The sequence below is a fragment of the Alligator mississippiensis genome, chromosome 1 (assembly GCF_030867095.1).
Source record: "Alligator mississippiensis isolate rAllMis1 chromosome 1, rAllMis1, whole genome shotgun sequence".
Taxonomy (NCBI): Eukaryota; Metazoa; Chordata; order Crocodylia; family Alligatoridae; genus Alligator; species Alligator mississippiensis.
Window position 1 is genome coordinate 351,128,139 of NC_081824.1, and position 11,027 is coordinate 351,139,165.

The following is an 11,027-nucleotide window of genomic DNA, read 5'->3' on the forward strand; positions in this document are numbered from 1 at the left end:
TGAATCAATTCAGAGGCTTCAAATTGATTTGGACCTTTTAATTGGTCTTCTGATTTGATTTGGAGATTCGGCTGCTGAATTGGGCCAAATCTCCTTTGAATTGAATCGGCAAACGAAGCTTCACACAGCCCTAGTATTTACATTTGCTATGGCTAGTCAAAACTTTGGGTGGGGGAAAATAGGATATAAACGTGAGGGTGAGACAATTTTCCTGCTTCCCCCACCAAAGGAGAATCCTCTCATCCTCCCTTCAGTTTTCCTGGAAACTTGGAAATTTTGACTAGCTGTTTAGCTCACTGAAACATGAGGAGTGTCGGGGGGCCAAGGGGTGAACGGGCACTGGGGGAGAATTATCAATCAAAATTGCTATGAATGTTGTACTCCAAATTTGGAAAATTTTACCAACTCTAATGAACCAGCGTGTTACCAACACTGGAAATGAGGTCTCTTTTCACACTGTGCGAGTGACATCTCTGCTTTGTTTCTATTTCATGGATTTCCAGACCATGCACTCAGTGCTCATTAGTCTGTGGAAGCTCATAAAGAAGCTCAACATCATAAGATGTGGAATGTTTTTCTTTCTTAGCAGGAGAGCACTCTCTATATTGCATAATGTGACCTAGCACAAATGCCTCATCTCTTAATGGAGCTTTGTAGCATCAGAAGAGCTTGATATTTGTATTTAAATGGTATCATTTTAATAGTGCTGAACAGTTTGAAGGGTAGTTGCACAAGGTGGAAATTCTTGCAGATCTCCTTTCTAGTTAAGCCAAGATCATTATGGTAAAGAATCCATTTTGGCAGAAGTCTCTTAAAATTGAGCCGTGTCAACTTTGTCTACTTTGACTTTTGTAGATATATTGCACATTGGATTGACTTTGAGTAGTTCATCAAGATTAAGTGATTCCTTTCATTTTTATGAGCTGATCTGCTTATCAACAAGAACTTCTGCAAGTGTGTCTGTTTTGTTGGGTCCATTGAATAGAATCCTTACATTTGAATTGTCTGGATTTACCTTGAATAATCTGAATTCATATGTCCAGTACTATGTATGTGCCATTAATGTTATAGGTATGGAGGAAATAGCTAGGGTTCTAAGGGGAAAAGGATTTTTTTTTAAATTGACTAATAATGCTCAATAAAGCTGATTCTCCTGTATATTTTGTTGCATTCTGTATTCCCAGAAATGTTATACAAGCAGATTTATCCTGTTGTTTCTATCCAGTATACAGACCAAAATGCTTAGATGAAATTTTGGATATTTTAGATTCTTAAAATTTTTCTGATGTGCATCCATTCTGATGTGAAATGAGAATTCAGATACACTGATAGGTTTGCTGAGGTGTAAAGACAATGCAGTGAAGTTTATGTAGCATCTTAGAAGTCCTTGCACCCTTCAGGTAATCAGGTTTTGCCATGCCTACACTTTCTATAAACGCACTTCCAAATGGTATAAGGATCATGAGGACCTCTGTTACCTATGTTGAGAGAGAACTCTCTAGACCTAGACCTACCTTCTTTGATACAGAGAAAAGGGATTTGCCCAGTTTCCTCCACCCTTGTCAGATGAAATCACTCGCTTGCACAACCAACTTGTTTAGTCTAGCTTTAAAGTGCAGATAAACTAGTGTCCTTTAGGGCATGAAGGTGAACATTTCTTTCTTTAACTTTTCATGTGAGGTTTATTGAATGTTGTTTTTTTAAATTGTTATTTAAAGTGACTAGGTTATCAACATGAGTAATATCAATTTATTTCAGGTACTGATACTTGTTAAATTTTTGTCTCTTCCTAATTCAGTATTTACATGGATATTTATGGGCATTAAAAAAAAGGTGTTCCCTTCCCCCTCCCTCCATGGCTAACAAAGCTGTGATTAGAGGGCTGCAAACAGTGTGTTACCATAGGGAACATTAAAGTCTCATTAATTCCGTTCATTGCCTTCAGTACCTTTCTGAAGAATGTCCTTAACTTTTGTGCACAGTTGCATTGCATAATCAAAGAACAATAAATATTCAAAACAGGGTGAGGTAGGTATTGCATTCAGGCTGGACCTGCCTGTCACGAGGCCCTTCATAACCAGGGAGCCAGGTTTCTCATTTGCGATGGAAAAATGTGGCAAAACTCTGCTTTTTTCTTCTTTAAAGGAGAAAATCTGGAAGTGGTGGGTTTCCCCTTACAGGCTGGTAGAGTTCCAGCCTACAAAGAGCTGGCGGGAGCTGGAGGAGGGCAGTCGGGGGGGGGGGCGTGCCATGTGTGTGTACACATGCCCATGGCTGCCAGGCAGCCTGGAGAGCAGCTTCCCACAGGGGGGAGATTGAGGCCTCCATAGTGAGGGATTTGGGTGGCTTGGGTGGGGCTGGGGGTGGTGTGTGGGGCTTGGAGCCTGGCGCTAGAAAGCATGGCTGCAGGGCCTGAGCAGGGAGCAGGATGGGGCTGTGGGCAGCTCATCTAGGGGCTGGCTCCCCAACACTGCGTGCACTCCTGCAGAGACATGGGAGGCTTGTGTCCCCCAAATTTGTGCATGGGGTGGGTGTGGGGTGCCTGCTGCAGGCTTGGGCTCCCTGCCCTGCTGCCCTTCCCTCTGGGGGCCTCCGTGGCCTAGCAGGTGAGACTTGGCACAGCAGGGCAGAGAAGGGCAGCAAAGCTCAGTGATGCTGCTGTGAGACCTAGACTGCTGTGGCAAATTGCCCCCTGTGTGTCCAGCAGCAGTGAGGGGCACAACTCCATGCTGCCACCCCTGCTGCATGCAGGGAGTGCTGCACCATGGTAGTGCTGGGCTTGTGGCGGCAGCATTGGACTTCCCTGCCCAACTCTGCCCTGCTGTGCTGGGTGTCCCAGTGGGCTGCAGAGGCCCTAGAGCAAGGGTAGTAGGGCAGGGAGACAGCCTGCATTCATTCCTCCCCACCCCCGATGGGCTCCACTTGGGCCATGCCTTCTGTGCGGGAGGGGGGGCCAGGCCCCACACTCCACTCTGCCGCAGCAGCCGCCACCTTCCACATGGGCATCTGGGGCTTGGGCATTGCTGTGCAGGGGGGGAGGGAGGCACGGGGCTGCAGACCTGGGTCCCTGGCCTCATAGCCCTAGCAGCTGGGGGCCCCCTCTGGCAGGTATGGGGAGGGCAGGGGGCTGTGGGTGTTGAGTGAGGGGGCACAAGCAGGGGCAGGGAGACTTTGGGTGGGGAGTGAGAGGCACTGGTAAGACCAGGGGACTGTGGTTGGGGAGCAAGGGGCACCAGCAGGGTTTGGAGGGCTGTGGGTCAGGAGTGAAGGGCAATGACATGGGCAGGGCACTGGCATATTGGGGCTGCTCAGTGCCACAAAGCAGTGGTAGGTTGGGGGACAGCTGCAGCTGGACCCACATCCTGGTGAGTGAAGGAGTAGGGGGAGCTCTGATTTTCCATGATAAAAAACCCAAAATCAAACACCAAAATTTATTAGTATTTAGAATTAATTATAGTGATTGAGGCACTGGTAGGCTTCCAAATTGCTTTAAAATTGTAAATATATCAATAAAATATTGTGTTCAGTAGTGGTTTCAATACATACATGCATAGATTTATAGATGTATAATATATATAAAATCAGTCATGGAAAACTGCAGCAGATTTGGGGATTTCCAATCAGAGAATTTATGATTTTTATGAGACAATTTTTTTCTAAACAGAGAAAACCCACATCCCTGTTCATAACACATTTTTAGCAAATACCTTAGAGAGGAAGAATTCACAAATGCAGTGCCACATTTGCAAACATCCAAATAGCAAGAGAGTGGGAGGAGGAAATACGCTTTGATGCTTATCTTGCTGGGGTCTCCTGACCCCAACTGACTTCCTGCCCCTTGGGCAGGGGGCTGGACCTGATGATCTTGTGAGGTCCCTTCCAGCCCTAATGACTATGAAATCTATGAAATGCTGAAATAGAAAAGCAGTGGGTGTCTCATGTTTAAAGTATGGGTCTAAGCCTACAAGTATGTGTAAATCAGCATCTCTCTGCTGAAATGAATGGACCTAAACCAGGAGATGATCTAACCTGAGGCTTCTGTTCTGTATGTGAAAAAACAAGCAAAATTGAGGCCCCCTTTGGGGAAAAAAAGACTGAAAAAGAAGTACAGAGGTTCTAGAATGGGAGAGAGGAAATATGGATGCATTTGAATTTTTCAGAGTAGGGGGTGACCCAGACATGGTAGGGATGGTATTTACTGAAAGCGAGACATTACAGGATATCTTCCTTCCCTTTTATGCAGCGGTTCCTGTCACTTCAACTCCAGTCACTGCTTTCTTCCATGGCTGCATGACTGTGAAAATGAATGATAAGGCACTGGACTTAGACGAGGCTCTTTACAAGCACAGTGACATCACATCACATTCTTGTCCTCCAGTTGCGGTTGGTCAGTAGGTACCACTACAATGCAGAAGTTTTATCTTCAAAAAACTTTCAATGCTTTTCTTTTTTTTTTAAAGATATAAATTATTCAGACTTCCCGCACTGTGTGTATAGTTTCTCTTAAACACTGAAGTTCTGTAGGAGCTACTGATCCTCATGTCAGATTGATAATTGAGATATTTCTTTGCTTTGAGGTTTAAAGTTTGTAATATATTTGTAAATAGTTCAGAAGACTAATATTAATAATCCAAAGCTACAAATTATGCTTAAGGTGAACGTTATGTTAAAAGACAGGTGTCTGTAACCTGGAAAACCTGGTAAATACATGAGCATGAACTGGAAGAAAAAACTATAGTTCTGTATTATTTTTTATTACCAAGCACTGCTTTCTGATTTACAAAACATGAATAAATAAAATATTTACATAAAACTTTTTAACTTAATTCTACTGAGGTTATGCTTTGTTTAATATACTTTGGAGCTGTTGCTTCAGACTGGCTGATTTGCAAATCTAATACCCTTTTTTTTTTTTTTTTCGTATGTCAAGGAATGGTATTCGACTTCTAAAAATGTGTAAAACTCCTCCACTGGTTAGTTTTGTTTCCTTTTTTGGTAACATGCCTTTCTTTCAGAGACAATGGGCTCAGTCATAACCTTTAAAAAAAGCATTGGTCAATGCAGAACTTAAAAGTGAAAGGAAAAACTGGCCCAGCAAGAAACAATTAAAAAGAAAGCTTGCATCATTTAAAGCTAGAATAACTTTGTCTCAGTTATCAGCAGGGATCCTGTTTTTTTCTGATTTTAAAAAAATCCCCAATTTTCAGTAAAAAAAAAGTTCCCCCAAATCCACATTTTGCTACATATATATATATATATACATATATACAGTGGTGTTTCATTTTAATCATGGAAACGTGGATTTGAAGTTACTTTTTTTTAACCCGAAATTGGGGATTTTTTTTTAAATCAGAGAAAACCAGGATCCCTTGTTATTAATGAGGCAAGCAATGAAGGATGGCAGGGATGGGGAATATTGTTCAGTGATGACATTTTTGCTGCTTATTTTTAGGCTGGCTCACTGAGTTTAATGGGGAGCACTGAGGTGTGGAATTGTGCCAGCTTCTCAGGCTGAATGGCAGTAGGGCTGAGAATGTGTACAGGTTTGTTCACTACAAGATGTAGCAAGGTGTTTTTAATTCTTCCAGTACCAGCCAAGGTTCTTCAGGATAGACAGAGTCGCCTTTGCCTACTCTGTGCTGAAGCAGGTCATGCTATCTTTCTCACTTTTGGAAACCATCTCTGAGCAGATCTTTGATAGTAGCAGCAAGGGCCTGACTTCAGAGGGTATTAATAACATGGGGCTGACATCTGCAATGTGCTGATCACCTTGTAAGATGGTGCAGTCTATGATACGTAAAGATGATCAGCACTTCTCAGGAGATGCTTAGAACCATTATGGCATTTAGCCCTTACTGGGTGCATCTACATGAGACCCCACATTGCTGTAGTGATGAGCTATGGCGATACAGCATTGGCAGGCACAAACCATGACACTGATGCTAGTGCACAGTAGCAATGAGCTACATCGCTGTGGCGATGTAGCGTCTAAAAATAACCATGCGCTGCTGGGACTGTTAAATTAGTACCAGGACTGTTAAAATACCAAATGCACAATCAGGGCACATGTTGACGTGCCCATTTTGTACCACAATTAGAGCAAATAGAGAATCCCATATTTTCTGTGGTTAGAATTCAGATACTTCATGTGAATAATATTTTGGAGTGAGTGGCATGCTGGAGATGCTTGTGTTTTATTGTTGTTTTTTTTGTTAGGAGTTTTATACATAATTTCTACAGATTCCTTTTGATTTAAAAGTTTTATGCTACTAAAACAGTTGGATCTATTTGTACATAAAGTTATTTGTGGAGATTCTAAAGGCCAATATGGAGATGACCTAATTTTGATTTTTTTTTTTAAGAATGTATTGAGCAATTGCATGCAGTGTTTTATTTGGTCTAAGTTAGAGAGATGACAGATGAACCTAATAATGGTGCAGATTGCCAGCACTTATGATCAAGCTATCCAGCAGGAACTTTCCCCAAGGAAAGCATGGAAAAATGGGAAGAATATTCCAAACGCTTGGCAGTCAGGAATTTGTTTGAACAGGAAAGTAGAAAGTACTTTTCTAGCTGCAAGATAAAGTAACATCTAGGTTTAATTCCTTGAACAAAAGAGACCGGGGGGAAGCAATGGGACCAGAAGTGTCAGACCAGTGACAGAGAAGCATCAGCTAACCCAGGGTCAGCCCTTGAAGGTCTGATCTGGCATGGGTGATGAGTAGCACAGTGTTGTGAGATCGTGCCCACAGTACTCGCCTCTGCTGTGAGGCCTTCTGCTTTGGCATATTGGCACTTCCTTCATGGCAGAAGGGTAAGAAATCTGCAGTGACAGTTGGCCACTCCGGGAGGCAGAGACTTACAGCCTACAGCCAGATTGCAAGTTCCAGCCCATGCTGGCCAAAGGCTGCTGATCTCTGAACTAACCAATTCTTCCTGCACTTTGAAGAAGGCCAAGTACTAGAAGTTGGCTTGCATGCCAGTAAAGTCAGATAAAAGCATGGGGAGAAAACTCCCCTCACTTTCGATTTGGCTCCAAGGGATAAGGGGAGGAGGGAGGGAATAGGTGGCTTTGACCCTGATCTGGCCTCTGGATCAGAACTGCAGCTGCTGCCTTTGCCCCCCCACTCTTTGCCTCTACTCCCCTTTGCCTTTACCCTGCACCCTCTTCCCCCCCCCACCTTCATATATAGAATCTAATTATTGGGGGTGTCTTCTTAAATTCAGTGTCATCTTGGATTCATGTCAAACTGGTACTAAATTAGTAAAATAAAGGGACAGAACTACCAAAGGAAAATACATAGGTCCAGTATGCTAATAATACTGTTATTTTTCTTACTGGGAAGACTGAGGGAAGAAAGTCATGTATCACTGATGCCAGAGTGGATAAAAATGAACCATTTTTAAAAACTGGATTTTTATTTCAATCAGAGTTTTTGATTTAATAATTTTTTTTTATTTTTAAGATGCTTTTTTAAAACAATAAACATATAAAGATAGGTTTGATTTAAGATATTTGATATTTTGATTTAAAGCTCAAACATATCATTATGGAATAGCTATTGTAAGTTCTAATTATATACTATTTGAGATAATATATGCATGTAAACTTTTTAGAAATGTTTTATAAATAGGTCACAACAGGACATGGACTATATTAGGGGCACAATTTTATGGGGTTCCCAGAGGCTCCTCTATAAAGAAAACCACTCTCCCTAATGGGACTCAGTGCTCAGTCTAGAAGATCCCATTAAGCATCTGTGATGCTTAGTTTCAGTTCTCAAACTGGGGATTTGTATCTCCGGAGATAACATCCTTGTTAACAGCAGTATATGGAGATGAGAGATAACAGACCTGATTACCTACCTATCAGCCCTATTGTCTCTCTGCAAGTTTGTGTAAACAGTCAAGCCCTTACCTCTCTCTAAAAGTGCAAAGTTTCAAGAAGTTAAATGAATAGAGGATTGTTGGGGGTGGAGTAGATCTGGGCAAGGAGGAGGAGTTTGGAGATAAATGTAAGGAGGGAGGGGCAGTAGAAACAAAAGAGAAACATTTTGAGCATAATATTCTGGAAATCTTGAAGGAGAAGTTTCTGAGTATAGCCTCTCCATTGATTTGAGATCTAGTGAGGGAATGGTATGGTAGAAAGGAAAAGCTATCATGGCCAGGCCATAAAACAGACCCTGTTTTGGGAATATTTTAATGATGGTTATATCACACAACAAGAATGCACTTTTTGTAGAAAACAATGATTAAATCAAAGCTTCTGATTTAAATCATGATTTAAATTGATTTGATTTAAATCAGATCCACCCCACCTGATGCTATTACCATTAGACAAAAAGGGATGATTCTAGTCAACTGGTGAAATGATTAAGGAACTAAGAAATGTTTTACTCAAGTTATTCATTTTCACTTTATCAGAGGACTCCTACAGGAATCATGGCAGAAAGCAGTTCTTTACAGTTTTTCAGGTCATTTTTTTACCTTCCAACATATTTTATCCCATTCTTTCAGTTTGGGAAATTCCCAATATTTTTTATCAAATGAAGGAACCAAACCCAGTGTAAGCTCCATTCTTGTCAAGGAAGACACATCAGCAAAATAGTTTCACATTTGGCATTTGTGTAACTTTTGCAGTTGTTTTCCCAAAAGAGTTTAAGTGAATCAGAAGACCTTTGTGTTAATGCTAGTGGTTATACTTACAGAGCTAGAAAATTATCTTTAATGCTAACAGAATTCTGTGCAATTTCACCTCAATATTATGAAAAAGAGAATATAACTTAAATTCCATTGTCCTTGAACATTGTAACTTAGTTCTATATTGTTGTAATAGATGGGATTTTGATGCAAAAAATGCTCTGGCTAATTTTTTTTATAGTTGCATAGACTTAAATATTATGCATGGACAAAAAAGTATGATTAACAAAAGAGAACCATGTTTTCAAAATACAGAGCTATGTACTACTGTAATATTTCAAACTGATCACACACGTAATGCTGTACTACAGCAAAGGGGTATGGTGACAGGAAGTTTCTTCCATGTACCATTTTCTTTTTAGCTAGGAACAGGGAGTAGGATGAAGTCAGACCTTCTTCCTCTGACTGGTACAGTCAAATAAATCTCCCTTTTTCTGTTTTTGAAGTAGTTCAGTTAGCGAGCTGAATGCTGGGAGTCAGTGGAATTTAGCTTTCTGGGTAAGGTTTCTGGTGTGGTCCAAATATGAGAGAGACCATATGAAAATGCAGCTTAATGTATAACTTATTTATACCTCATCAAATGCTATCTGCTGGGTGAGTTATGTCTGTATATTTTCAATTGTGTAAAACCAACACGTAGTATAAATTAAACAAATTGTCTTGTGTGCAACTTCCCTTTCTCTCACTTGCTTAAAATCCTTTTAAGCTTTATGTCAAAATTCTGCCCACCATAATCCTGTCCTTTTGACCTCAGTGGGTTAAAACCTGGACTTAATTCAAGAGACCCTCCTGGATTAATAAGAACAGGATGTCTTGGTCCATATTTAAGCAAATAACCTTTCATATTTGAAGGTTTTAGTATTGTGTATTTTAGCAGTTTACAGTACATAATTAATAGAAAACTTATTGATAGGTAAAAAGTATTATGCCATTTTAGGGGTGGCTTTTGCTTTGTTTTCAGCTATTTAATTGTTCTTGCATCCTTTCAAAGGAAATTCCATAGTGATTTTTTTTAAATGACTTCTATATTTCCATGGTTTGAAGCAGCTACCTAAAAGCATAATGATGCATACTATTCCCTCTTCCATATTGCACTCATTTGAGAGAATTTTTATAGCTTTCTAATGTTGGCTAACTGCTCCCTAATGTGCCTAATGTGCAAGTAGGCCTGTGTGAAGCAGCTAGTATTCACTTTGGATTTGGATTTGGCCAGTTCGGGGGACAGTGGTTCGATTCGGTGATTCGAATCACTGTCCCAAATCGATTTGGCCACTGCCGAATCGGCCGACTCTCCAAATCAAATAGGCCCCATCCCCACCTGTTCTCCCAGCCCTGGCTATGGCTGCCCTCCCCAGCCCCAGCATCCTGGCTCTTGAAAACATTAAAAAAAAAAAGCCCTGGCCTCTTGGGGGGGAGGGGGGGGGAAAAAATCTCCTGCTGTGTGTGTGTGTGGGGGGGGGGGGGGGCAGCAATCTCCACTGTCCCGCACTGCGTGGTGGGTTCTGCCACGAGCCCCCAGAAACCACTGCAGCAGCTGCTGAGTGTGGGGCTTTTGTTTTTGTTTTTAAAGAGCCAGGATGCTGGGGCCGGACAGGGCAGCCATAGACAGGGCTGGGAGAGTGGGCGGGAGTGGGGGTGCTCTTGGGAGCTAGGGGGGCAGGCAGGGCTTGGGGCCTGACGGGGGTCCCCCCATAGTCCCCTCCCTCCTCCTCCAGCCCTACCCCTGCCCCCTACTTACCGGCACAGAGTCTGGGTCCAGCTCCCTGCGGTGGTGAGCAGGGACTGCCCGAATCTCCGAAGTTCTCCAAATCTTTTCCAAATTGATTCAGACCTTTTTCTTGGTCTCCCAATTTGATTCAGATTCAAAGATTCGGTTGCCGAGTCAGGCCAAATCTTCTTCAAATCGAAGCAGCACCTGAAGCTTCTCATAGCCCTACCACGCAGCTAATGACAGTGCCGCAACAGTGGTGCCACAGGAAACACTGCACCAGGACTTGGCAACAGAGTAACTTTTATTTTTTTTAAAGCATGCTCAGGTGCTCATTTATAGGTGTTTAGAGTTGAGAATAGAACTTGCTACTTAATGATGCACATCCAGCAGAGGGAGTGAAAGACCATGTATTTCCTTTGGATGTTGCATAGGAAATGCATTGTGTATGTTCATATAATATGATATGTATTTTTACATTCTCTGTAGTGGGAAAGTGGAGATGGAGGAAAACCATTCGGTTACTCTGAGCATTCATCAAACCATTCCAATTGTTACAAAATTACAGAACTCTTTTTTTTTTCTTTAAATAAGAAGACTTGAGGTCAGCATACACCAC

General features: G+C 41.8%; 1 protein-coding gene across 3 annotated transcripts in view; it reads left to right on the plus strand.

Moving 5' to 3' along the window:
• GAS6 (growth arrest specific 6) overlaps positions 1–4,826 on the plus strand; it is a 67,501-nt gene extending 62,675 nt beyond the window's left edge. For 2 of the 3 annotated variants that reach the window (XM_019484982.2, XM_019484983.2), the window contains exon 15: positions 4,244–4,826. In XM_019484982.2, the coding sequence (XP_019340527.1) occupies positions 4,244–4,395 (152 nt within the window). In that variant the 3' untranslated portion in view covers positions 4,396–4,826. The remainder of the gene's footprint in view (positions 1–4,243) is intronic. The other variant, XM_019484984.2, reaches the window with a different exon arrangement.
• Positions 4,827–11,027: the final 6,201 nt, after the last annotated feature.